The 13,695-nt window shown below is 34.9% G+C and overlaps 1 protein-coding gene across 3 annotated transcripts in view; it reads left to right on the forward strand.

Moving 5' to 3' along the window:
- The window catches only part of LOC143249144 (ubiquilin-1-like), a 75,112-nt gene that overhangs the window by 48,099 nt on the left and 13,318 nt on the right, over nt 1-13,695 (forward strand). For 2 of the 3 annotated variants that reach the window (XM_076498532.1, XM_076498533.1), the window contains 3 exons: nt 978-1,104; nt 6,645-7,137; nt 7,752-7,941. In XM_076498532.1, coding sequence (XP_076354647.1) covers nt 978-1,104; nt 6,645-7,137; nt 7,752-7,941 — 810 coding nt within the window. The remainder of the gene's footprint in view (nt 1-977; nt 1,105-6,644; nt 7,138-7,751; nt 7,942-13,695) is intronic. The other variant, XM_076498534.1, reaches the window with a different exon arrangement.

Here is a 13,695-nt window from a genome sequence, read left to right on the forward strand (position 1 = left end):
ATTGAATAATGAATTGTTATAAGAAATAGTAATTTTTTTTTATTTTACTAAAACTACATACTTTTGTAGGAAAATCCTTGTCAAATTTCAAACAATTTCATACAGTGTTTTTATTTTTGGAATAAACAATGATGAAAGTAGCATTACCTACACTCAATGTGTATAAAACTCAAACTTTAAAATGCCATGAGGTTTTATATGATTAAGTGAAAGTGGTAAAAATTTTCCAGTTTGATTTATTTTTGAAATGAAATAAACAACTCAGAAAATTTATAATCCTGTTCTTTTGAAACTTCTGTTACTGTGTTCAAGAGAGTATAAAAACTAAGATATAATATTTCTTACAGCTTTACAGTGTAATGCATCTTAAACATAATATTTTAATATTACTATGCCTGTGAATTTCCATCATGTATTAAATTCCATTTAGTAACTGTAAAATATTGAAGTACATGTTTTATATTATTTTTTTTTACAAGTTATAGAGAAGTGAGTTATGGAGTCAGTATATGTTTTTCAGATTCTATAAGTTGTATCTTGATAATGTTGAAGCTGTGATATTATTGTTACTTAATAGCTAACATTAGATTTAGATATATCATTTCTAGTGTCTTTGTAGGTATTTTGTGTTTTTCACTTAAATGGAAGAAGAAGATAAGCCATTCATTGTTACTTCATAATACCAAGAGAATAGATGCAGAAATGTAGCTTACAAAATAAATGTGTGTTTATATCAGTGAGTGATCACCATATTTGTTGGCATTTTACTTAATTGTTTACAGATTAAGCACATGCTTTTATGTATAAAAAATATATATTTTTGTTTAAACACATTTCATGAGGTTGTGATAAATTGTTAATTAATAAAAGAGTGTACCTTGTAGCCCATTACTTGTTTGTCTACTAAGGAAACATTTGTATTTGTGTATGGGTATTAACAGCTGTATGCAACTTGTATTTTTTTCTTCTGAATACAGAGTGTACCTGGTGGCTATAATGCTCTTAGAAGGATGTATACAGATCTACAAGAACCAATGCTTAGTGCTGCTCAAGAACAACTTGGTGGAAATCCATTTGCTGCTCTGATAAATAACATTAGGGAGGGTAAAATAACTTTGATACATAACATTTTCCTTATTTTATGTACTTTTTGCATTTCCTGCTTAAAATAGGAATATAGTAATTGTATTTTTAGTGAACAACATTGCTTTACGTATGGATTGTCAGTTTATTTTAATCATTACAGTATTTTGTATATAAAGAATGATCAAATATTTTACCCTGGTCATTCCTTATGGCACCAAAGTGTATGATATACACATAGTTTAGAGTTTCCAAAATTAGCCTTTTCTTCTTGATTATACAAAACATCTTTAATTGGTTTCTTAAAAGTTGTGGGTTAATAAATAAAAAAAGTAAAAATTGTTAGGCTCTTTGTACCAGTTTTTTATGCTTTAAAATTTGTATTCCATTAACAGAATAAGTTTTTGTCTCTTTTTTTTCTTTTAAACCCGGTTTTCTCTTTTGTCCACTTTCTGTTTAAAGAGATAGGAACTGATGTTCCAAGTAGTATTTTAGTGAACCAAACTGCTTTAGTTGCAGGGATATTAATTATTAAAGTATATCTATCCTTTGAGATCACTTTGAACTAAATTCTTTCATGTTATATTTTGATTGTAAACTTAGGATCTGTTCACATTGTTAACTGTAGCCCAGTCATTTCAAATTTAAAAATAACGAAATTAATTTAGTAATTGTTTTAATGGAATATTTTACTTATAATTAACTATTCTTTTTTCTTGACAAAGCTAATCCTAATGAAGTTGTACATAGTTAAATGTTGGTTTTTTCTTATACTCTTTATATTTTCTCCTTTTTTAACACCTGACTAAAAATATCAATCTTTTAGAATGTTATATTTATAATCAGCCTTTGAAATCTTAAAGATTGATAAGTGCATCACATAAATTTATTATTTGAACATAAAAAGGCATGTTTCAACCTTACTGATTTTTAAAACGACATATTTGAGTGTTGTTGTTTTTTGTTGAACTTCTTTATGTGGCACAAATTAATAATGTTTGTTACCTTCTGAAGATTTATGATTTACAGCCTGGTGTAGACAGTTTATAATTAATAATTGTTTATAAGAGTTTAATTGTCTTCCCTGTTTTATAGATTTTTAATAGTTTTATATTATGTATTATAATTTATTTTGCATGAATCACAATTTATTAATAACTGGATATTTGAATTTAGAGTTTAATTAAATGTTAATATGTATTAAGTTTATGGTATTTGCTAACAAGCTTGCTACACGCAATCTCCTTTTTTAACACAAATGTATAATTTATAATACAAACATTAAAACAGTGCAATTTGTAATAGTTATTACAAATGATGGTTTGTGTACAAGAACTTTACAAACTTACAAACAGTGCTTAGTCTTACATCTGGTCTAGAACTGAATATTTTATTGACAGTTCAGGTATTCAATGAACAAATTAATTCTTAGTTGATATTGTCACACAAATTGTTTAAGATAGCTAGTTTGATTGGCCTCACACTGCTAATTTTTGTCAGTGACAGTATTTAATGTCCTTCTAAAAATTCTAATAACAGAAGTAATTCACTGAAGTTGAACAGTTTGTAATGTTTGAAATCTGTAAACGTTTGTGGTCCATTTTGTATTTTTATGTTTAATAGATGTTAATCACAATTATAGTTTCCTAGGCCTATAGCTTACTGACTGTAACTATCCAATAATATTTTGTCCCATCTCTTGGCTAGCTGCTTTTTATAGGAATCATGCAATTTTCTTGATCCTTCAACAATATTCTAGCATATTTTCATAAACAAGTATTGTTGATTCTCACTTTCAAGAAAGTTCTATAAATATGGAGAACCAGCAGGACTTGTGCAATACACAGCTAAGAAGAAAACTATATGGAAACAAACATAGACTAAAATAAATGTACAACAGTAAATCTGTAATAGTGTTTTTTTGAAAATATTGTTCACAAATATATAAACACACACACACACAGGGATGAAGCATAACTCCTGTCTACCTTTGGTGGGGGAAATAAAAATCTGGATATTTAGAATTTGAAATAGAAGAAATGCTATCTATTTTATAAACTTATTGGTGAAAAGCATCAATGTGAAAATTAGAATAAATTATAATTCGAGCAAAAGTTGTCATCTGTAAAAATAAATCAAAGTTAAAGTAAACATATTCTTTTTCAAACCTGAAACACAGGTAAATAAACAACAACAGTGATTAATAGTTTTTACTCCTCTGCTTTCTTGAAGGTAAGCTTTAAGAGAATAAATAGCAACTTCTTATAAAATATATGAAGAAAGGAAAAAAAATCTATTTAGTTAAATGAACCTATTTCTGTTCAGTACTGATTTTTTTCCTTATTTTTATGTGTCTAGTCAGTCTTTTACTGCTATTGATCTTTATCTGATCCCCTTCACTTTTCTCTTACGGGGTAGTGATAATTTTCCTAGCATTTTGAGAGAAACTGGCCATGGTCACTGACACCTAACCAACATGCCTCGATGAAGTTGGACCAAGCCAGATGGCCCTCTTTCACTGCTCTCTCAGAACTTGATCCTACCATCATTGTTAAATCATCGATAAATAAGTGCACAGCAGCAGTGACTCAATGTATTCCCAAAACCTCGATACAATTCACACAGTATCCTCCTCTATGGTGGAATCTTGCCTGACACAGGGCAAGGAAAGCTCAAATAAAAGTGTGAGATACCTGCAGGTATCTCACACTTTTAAACTGCATTGCATTTCAGCAGGCTTGTCCAAGTGCTTGGCAAGTTAAAAAACAAAGCCAGAGAAATTTGGATTAAATACATTTTCAGCATCTCTTCTACTACCAGTTCCAAAGTTATATGGGACAAGATTCAAAAGGTTAGTGGACAGTATGCTTCTGCTCCCCTTTTGATCATGCTCTCTGATGGCCAGGAAGTTGTTGGTGCATAGAGTATCACCAGTACTCTCAGCAAAAGCTTTTTTGTGCATATATCACTTCTGTTTCATCCCCTACCTTCTTAGCCATCAAGAAATGGATAGAGGGATCACTTCTTTCCTTTTGGGCTGATTGTCTCTATGACTACAATCACTCCTATATGCTGGTGAAACTCAACTTGCACTTCATCAGTCTAGCAGTACATCAGTCAGACTCGATGATATTCATTATGAGATGCTAAGCCATCTCTCACCTACCTCTCTTGCTATTTTTCTGGTTGCTGTTAACCAGATCTGGCAGGAGAATATTTTTCTTGATGCTTGGCACCATGCTATTTTACTCCTCTTTTCTACGTCTGGGATGGATCCCAAGATTTCTTTGAAATACAATCCAACTGCTTTGATGAGCTGTCTGTTTAAGATCTTAGAGAGGATGATTAATGCTCATCTTGTTTGATTCCTCAATTCTAACAACCTTTTCTCACCCACTCAGCATGGGTTCCATCAACAGTGCTTCACCATGGACAACCTGATTTGACTTATGATAAAACGTGGAGGTATGGCATCTTACAAGACCTCCACTCATACAGGTTGCATGGCCATTTACCCATTTTTATTAAACATTTTTTTTAATTGACTGGCATTTCCAAGTTGTGTGGTTCCGACACTTTCCTGTTCTTTTCCACAGGAACTTGGAATCCCTCAAGGCTGTCTTGAGTGTTACACTTTTCATTATGAAGATTAATGCTATATTAGTGGACAACTCTCCCCTACATTTGCAAATGGTTTCTATGTCAATTATGTCCACATTCCATATTAGTCATCTAGCATGTTGAGCAGTAGTTACAGACTGCCCTCAATTGCTTACTGAAGTGGATCACAGCAAAATATTTGTCTTTTCTTGCTCCAAAACAGTTTGCATGCACTTCTGGTCTATGACTCTGCCAGGATCTTGGCCTTGAAGATATTGGATCCTGTTTACCATCAGGGGTTTTGGCTTTGCACAAGGTTCTTCTGCACCTCTTCACTCCAGAGTTTGTGCACTGAGTCTCATGAACTTACACTATGCCTTCACTGTTTCCAACTGTTTTTATTGTATGCTTCAAAATGTTGCTCCTTAACACAGCATCCCACCTGGAGTTATGTTTTCCTTTCTCAGTGGGCCATGCTTTTTCAGAATAGACAGTCTGCCATTGTTTCTTTTTGTCTTTGTATCCAGGTGCAGTTGGATGAATTGGGTCTGTCGTTGTATAACATAACTGTATCCACTGATCAGCCCATCCCACCTCAGCTAAATACTATGCCCAAACGTGACCATTCTTTGAGTCATCTGAAAAAGGCAGATACTCCTGAATGGAAGTGTCGCTTTCTATTTGCCAAACATCTTTAGAACCATCCTTCCATTTCCATTTATACTGATGGTTCAAGAACAGGTGACTCTGTGGACTCTGCCATGGTTTATTGTAATTCAGTTGTTGCACACAGAATCCCCTCTACAGTTTCTGTGTTCACTGCTGAATTGTATGCCATTTCTTTTGCTCTAAATCACATAGAAAGTATGCAGTACATGAACTGTACTATTTATGCAGTCTTGCTTAGCTCTATTGGCACTGTAATTGCTTCACATTAGTTCTTACCATGTTCTTATTGATATTCAAATTTTACTGGCCCATTTCTCTTTAACATCTGCTTCTATCCAGCTTTTCTAGACACCAGGCCACATCGATATTCATGGGAACAAGCTCACTGACATTGTATTTAAGTTTGTCTGCTTTCATACTATCACCTCTGTGCCTGTCTCATACATGAACTACAGTCCTGTATTCAAGGCTTGGCTTCATTGCCAGTTGGCAGTTGACTTGGAGTGAGCAACATCATAACAACCTTTTCAAGATCAAACCTTCTATTGCTCTTTGGCCATCTTGCTTCTGTAAGGATAAGAAGGAGGAAGTAGTTCTGTTTAGGCTATGCATTGGTCACAGTTCTTTAATTAATTGGTTTCTTTTATCTGGTACTGATGCACCAATATGTGGTCTGTGTGACACTCAGGTTACAGTGGCCCATATTTTACTGTCATTGCATCACTATAATTGAGAGGGATGGCACTATTTTAACCATTTTTATCTAAGTTCAACCTTTACATTAGACAGTGTCATTAGCGATGGTAACACTGTCTACCTCATTTGTGATTTTGAATTTTTAAGGGTCATTGGTCTTTTTAACTCTATTTAAGATTTTAATTTGAAAATTGGATTATGATTTGTTTTAGCATGCTTCCTTTTTACATATTTTAATGAATTTACTTTTTTACCTTTTTACCTCTTATTTGACACAGATAGCCAGCTCTGTTGCTATGTGCCAATAAACACTAAACAACCAACCAACCTCACATAGTGAAAAAACTAATACATCTTGCTTTTTTTGTAGATAATACCTTTTAATTTTTCTTTATTTGTTTATTAAACTTCAAAATTAAAAATACTTCCAAAATTTATAATTCTAAGTTTGATAATGTTTGGTTTACAACCTAAGAAATTATTCAAAATGTAACAACTGTCCTGTTTTTATTTTCGTGCAGTTGTTCTTATTTGTACAGTACTAGAAGTTGAACAATTAGTGAACACAACTAATTTGATTTTCTTGATATTTTCAGGACAGGCTGATTCTGTACAACAAGGAACAGAAAATAGAAATCCTCTTCCTAACCCCTGGGGTTCTAATGGAGGCACCACAACCCACACTACCACCACAACAACTAGCAGCACCGTATCTTCCACTTTGGGGGAGAATTCTGCTGTTGGAGGAGCTTTCTTTGGCTCTCCTGGCATGCAGAGTTTGATGCAGCAGTTAATAGAAAACCCACAACTAATGCAGAATATGATGAGTGCCCCATACATGCAGTCAACACTGCAGGCTCTGTCAGCTAATCCTGAAATGGCACAACAAATTGTAGCCAATAATCCACTACTATCAGGCAATCCCCAACTTCAAGAGCAAGTTCAAAATATGATGCCTGTATTTCTTCAACAGATGCAGAACCCAGAAATTCAGTCACTCTTGACTAATCCACAAGCTCTTAGAGCTATTATGGAGATCCAACAAGGCATGGAACAACTACAACAAGTTGCACCAGGAGCTTTCAGTGTGTGAGTCCTCTTCATAGTATAGTAGTCATAGCTAACTTAAAAAGCACTGCATTATTAAAGAATATATAAGTTATTAACAAGACTCCAAGCTCATCATTTTGATTTAGTAAACTCGTACACAAGTACATTCTTTTATCACAGTCAAAACAATCATATATTGCAGATACAACAAAGGTTACAAGAATCTTCCAGTGTATATTAAACTTTCTTTTACTGTATGGTAATTAAATTTAGCAGTCACAACAAAGATTATTTTGAGCTTTTTGGTTTGTGTAAGTACATACAGATTTATTTTCTTATGTAAAATTTGGTGAAAAGGAAATCTTGTAATATATATGTAGAATGATGAACCAGTTTGTCCACTGTATAAAATCAAATATATAATTAGGTGCAATGTCGTAATGTTATTCCCACACCTAAGTTAACTTAGGTTACTATAGTGTGAATTAAAAAGTACTAGAAAAAAATACTCAGTCTTTTTGTGTGTAATTTTCATCTGTGTTGCAATAATCAGACTTAGAAAATTTAATAAAGACACCTGCTGCATTTAAGTTTGGAATTCACATAGTTTTGTTATGGTACTTACTGACAAATTTTATCCTTTCTTAATTCAGCTTTTCAGGAAGTCGGCCTCCTAATGCCAATACATTTAGTACAGCTGCATCAAATGTTACCAGTACTGCTGCTACTACAGTGAATACTTCCACCACCACTGCCCCTAGTAGTACTGGAAACAGTGGTCAAGATCCTTTCAGTCAGTTTATGTCTCAAATGGTGTCAGCCATGGCCCAGGGTGGAAACAATGTAATTCTAGGATAGGTTTTTTGCTGATTTACTTTTTTTCTCATCAATCTTCATAACTACTTGTAATAATAAGTTTGTACTGAAGAATACATTTTAAGCTTGCATATACCAAAATTGTTAGTTCTGTAAATTTTTTCTGTATTCAGAAAAATATTACAAATTCTTTATATCATTACTTTGCGAATGAACAATTAGAACTGAGCATTTTTCAATTAATTGATTACCTATGAGCAGTGAATACATCAAAGGTTAATATTACATGAATTAATCAATTAATTAAAATTACTGTTTCCAGTTATCCTATCAGTAGACTAATTGAAATTATGGTTCGATTGATTATTGTGAATATTTGTTCAGAAATACTCTTGGAACTAATAGGTAAAGATTTTATATTCAGATACATGAATTCCCAGAGATAGAAGTATTTTGAATAATAAAGTTTTGAAGAAGGAGAAGTTCAGTCCTTTGATTAGTGCAGTTTTCTGATTGTTACTTAGTGATGTTGTTGTATTTGAAGGTGACTTGGTCAGGGGAGACCTTGCTTGAGTTATGTTAGAAAATTTCCTTAATTTAAACTTTTTATGTATGTCTAGCAGTTTTCCTCCTCATTACTTTTGTTGATAAGATTAATAAGATGGTTGAAGTCTAGCCTGGACATAAAGCTGGCTAGTGAAGTTTGTGATGAATTCAGCTTAGATGCATTTTTTAAACTAATTTGTTTGTCAAACCTCCTAAGGTACTCATTCTACCCAAACTTCCCTTATACATCTGCTTGCCATATTTCAGGAGACAAAGGTCACTTATCACAAAACAGTTAAAAAAAATTATGTAACACTTACTGACCCCAAATGACCTTAAAGATTTTATGAAACTGAATTTCAGACTAAAATGTGCTTTTCTCTACAAAAATTATTTGCTAACTGCCCATTGTTTACATTTCATCTACTTATACATTTAAAGTACAAGCATTGCATACACATAGGCATATTTATAAAATCTAGCAGGAAGGTTACAAACTCTCTCAACTCTGCTATCTGTCAGCACAATACAGAAACATGATATCCATTTTCTTTCTCTAACTTTAAAATTCTCTCAACAGCTAAACATAATAATGAATTTATCAAAAAAAGCATCATACTTTAAAACTCTCCTTGTGTTCTTAAATAATATACAGTCATCAGTTGATTTAAATTTAAGTAATTCATTTGTGCCACATTATTTCTTTTTCTTGTCTTATAGTTGTACATTTAAATTGTTTACTCTTCTGTACATTTCTGTTGTAATTACAAATATTTTGCTTGTTTTGTACCTCTAGATTACTGATGATGGAATTGCTTTCTGTTATCATGTTCATGTTTTGTTTTTAAGTTGCATTTTCTGTAAAATGAGTCAATTACTAATATTGCCTTTATATTTATTTCTTATTACCCACAGAGTTTCTCTTTTTCACAGGTTTTCACTATCCTAATTTTCTGGGATAAAATAATAATCGTCCTAGGGTTTCCTTGTTTATTTTAATTAAAATAAATGTGGATAGATAAAGGTAAATTATAATATGCAGTATTATATTACATAGTTATGAAAATGAAACAGTTTCGGCATAATTTTATGTAACCTTATTGTCATGGTTATGGGTCAAAAGCCATGTAATCATCCTTGTTGACTCGCATTCATTATTTTATTAACTACTAAGATTTGTATCAAATTGTTGATTGTAAACCAAATTTTAATATCCAGTAGGTAATTCTTTAATTAAAAAGTAACTATTAACAATGCTTCCATGGGCCAGGCACCCAGGATTTGTGCTGTATGGCAGATTTTAGTATGTAACATTGTTCTGGAAAAAACTAGAACCTTATTTTTATCATTTTGATGTTGAAATAAAATTCCACACAAAGCTTAACAAAACAAATTTAAGATTTAGTGATACTTTCACAAGGTTTTGACTCCTATAATCCACAGTAGCAAATTTAGTCTTTTTGATGGATTTCCACCCTAAAAGATGTATGTATGGTGCTGTGTTGTTTACTTACCCTTTTGGCTAACATAAAACATTGTTTGTAGTGTTCTTGGCTATTTCTTCTTTGTTTTCACAACAGATACAATGGCCTTGACTTTGGCATAAGTGGAATAATTATCGTCACTGTGACCAGTCGTATTCTAACACTTTAAAATGCAGGTATTTATAGTAAAACTGTAAATTCTTACTAAAATCCAAACTTAAATCAACAAAAGCGTCATCTGGCTGTTTCAAAATCTTGGTCTCCAGTCCTCAGTCTCTTTTTCAATAATAATGAAAAAAACAGACCATTGGCTAAATGACTGCATCTTGAAGATTCTGAACAGCAATCTTCAACTTCTTCAACACTAGTACCTCATTTTCTGATATTACACTCTTTATCAGACAAATTGTTAGGGCAGTATCTTTCCTTTTTATTCAGAAGGGACTAGAGGGACTTGCTGGCTCTCCAGAGTCAGTCAAAAAGCTTTGCTCTGGTATTGGTGGAAACATTCACTCCTAAGCACTGAACTTCTCTTGCATTTGAAAGCCATTGAGATTACTCCACATGCTACTTGAAATTTGTCATGAGGAGTTATTGTTAAGAGGGTTTTGAAGAATATCCCAGAGTTAGAGATTCTCAATGGTTTCTCCAACCAAGGAGTTTCTGCACTGATTGATTTTTACCATTCTGTACATCTTTCCTTCCAGAAAACATTTCTGAAACTTGCTGATACAATCACCTTTCAGCAGTTTTCTTTGTACAGAAATGATGGGTTGAGTGATGGAGGAGTGGCACTGCTGGTCAATCAGCATGTGACCACCCTGTCATTGCCACTTGACATGCCTCTGTAGCCATCTGTGTTTCCTTGAGTCGTACCATCACTGTTTGTTCTCTCTACCTGCCTTCTGGAGAGACCTATAATTAATCACACCTTGAAACTGTTGTTGAACAGTTACTGTCTCCCTTTTTAATCATGAGGGACTTTAATGGAGATAATCCCCTCTGGGGTAGTGCTGATATTGATGAAAGGGATCACTCTGTAGCACATATACTCTCAGATCACAACCTTTCTTCAACACTGGTTCTTATAGTTATTTTCATGCACCTAGTCAGTCTTTTACTGCTATTGATCTCTCAGTGTGCTCCCTTTTACTATTCTCCCACTCTTCATGGAGAGTTGACAGTAATCTGTGGGGCGGTGATCATTTTCCTAGCATTTTGAGAGAGACTGGCTGTGGTCACTGACACCTGAACTGCATGCCTTGATGGAAGTTGGACCATACCAACTGGCCCTCTTTCACTGCTCTTGTGGAACTTGATCTTCCCATCATCTGTAAGCCACTGGTAGACGACTGCATGGCAGCAGTGACTAACTGTATTATTCAGGCAGCTGCTTAGTGTATTCTTAAGATGTTGACATGTTTTCCATGGTATCTTCATCTGTGATGGAATCCTGCCTGCCCCAAGGTGCAGAAGGCTCAAGAATGGGCCTGGGATACCTTTGGTAGGTTTCCCACAAACAACATTGCTTTTCAGAGGGCCCATGCACATGTTCAGAAGGTAAGATGTCAAAACCAGAAGGAATCTTAGATTAAATTCACAACTAGCATCTCTTTTACCACCAGTTCCAAAGTCATATGGAACAAGAATTTTTAATGGGCAGGCAATTCCAAGTTTGTGTAGGTTTGACACTTTCCAGTTCTTTCTTGCAGGTGTTTGTAGTCCCTCAGAGTCGCACTTTTTAGTATAAAGATTAATGCTATCACTAGACAACTCCCTGTTACTGTTGCAAATGAGCTCCATGTCGATGACTTCCACATCTTGTGTTAGTTATCAAACATAAGGTTTTTTGAGCAGCAGCTACAGACTGCTCTGTCTGTTATAGAAGTGGACCACAGCAACACTTTTAACTTTTCTCTCCCTAAAACTGTTTGCATGCACTTTTTTCCACCAATGGGATATCCACCCAGATCCTGAACTTCATGTCAGTGAAGTTGTGCTTCTCGTAGTCCCTGAGGCAAAGTTTTTGATGCTGTGACTGTAAACTGACCTTTATACCACTCATCAAGCAGCTACAAGTCAAATGTACAAGAGCAATGAACATCCTCCATGTCCTCTCTTCCACCTCATGGGAGGGGGAGTAGATCAATGTCCTGTGTTAAAGATATATCATGCTCTTATTTGATCAAAACTGGACTACAGGTCTCTGGTCTATGGCTTTGCTAGGACCTTGATCTTCAAGATGCTAAATTACTTTCATCATTAGGATATTCGGCTTTGCACAGTGGCTTTTCGCACTTTCCAGTTCAGAGTTTGTACCTGGCCTGACATAACCATATGGTCAGGGCACTTGACTCGTAATCCAAAGGTCATTGATTTGAATCCCTGTCACAACTTATATGCCCCTCGGTGTGAATTCCTGTAAGTGGTGAAGGGACTTTCCAGGGAAGGTTCTGTTCTTTCAGTTTACCTCATCTGGGATCTAAACATCTACCCACGTGTTTGCTGTGTGTGGTGATCCTGGAAGAGGAGGAGAGGATCCTGTTGGTTGAGGTGTGCAACCCTAACACACTAGTTTGGCCTTGAATTCCTGTAGATGGGTGGCCTTGGGGAGGCTTCCTTGGGTCAGTCAGCTGGTCCACTTGGGCTAGGGTCAACCAAGTACCAGTGTTGGGTGTTCTCGACAGGTGTTGTGGACGTACCTGATGCTGGTGTTTGGGTGTAGTGCTCATGAAACCCTAGCATTGCTGCAGTGTCCTAGTTTGACATTGTAGTGGGTCCCCTTGTAGGGCTGCATGGTGGGTGGGGTCAGTAGGCATCGAAATTTCCTTTGTTTGTTATGGATCCTCCAAATAAAAACTTAAATAGTGAAAAAAACAGTCTATAAGTAAATGATCATGTTTTGAAGATTCTGAGCAGCAATTTTCAACATCTGTAACACCTGTTGTACCTCATTTTCTTATCCAAGATTCTCTTTCAGAGAAACCTTTAGGGCAAATATCTCCCTTTTTTATTCAGAAGGGACTAGTGGGAATTGCTGGCTCTCCAAAGTTAGTAAACAAGCTTAGATCTGGTGATATATTGGTGGAAACATCCACATCTTAACACAGTGAACTCCTCTTGCATTCAAAGGCAATTAGGGATATACCTATTGAGGTTACACCTCCTGCTACTTTGAATTCATCACAAGGAGTTATTGTTGAGAGGGATTTGAAAAACATCCCTAAGTCAGAGATTCTCGCTGGTTTCTCCACTCAAGGAGTTTCTGCAGTGAGGCATATCTCCACTCACAAAGATGGAATTATGATGTCGACCAATATCCTCATTGTGACATTTACATCATCACGTCCACCTGCCACCATCAAGGCAGGTTATCTTAATTGCAGGGTACAACCATACATTCCAAACCCTCTCCGATGTTTTCAGTGTCAGCGGTTTGGTCACTCAAAGATGTCATGTCATGGTTTCTTGACATGTGCTCATTGTGGTGGCAAGGACCATGATGCCTGTAAGTGTGAAATGGACCCTCATTGCATCAATTGCAATGGCTCTCACCTGTCCTACTTTCATTCTTTTTATAAATGGTTGGAAGAAGAACAGGTGCAGTGTTTGAAAACAATTCATTATGCTTGAAAGTTGCTGTCCACCACTTCATCTCGGATGTATGCTGCTGCACTTCATGTCAGTCACAGTCATCGATCATGGGGTATATTGAGCAGCAGCTACAAACTGCCCTTAATCATTTATTGAA

The sequence above is a fragment of the Tachypleus tridentatus genome, chromosome 4 (assembly GCF_004210375.1).
Source record: "Tachypleus tridentatus isolate NWPU-2018 chromosome 4, ASM421037v1, whole genome shotgun sequence".
Taxonomy (NCBI): domain Eukaryota; kingdom Metazoa; phylum Arthropoda; class Merostomata; order Xiphosura; family Limulidae; genus Tachypleus; species Tachypleus tridentatus.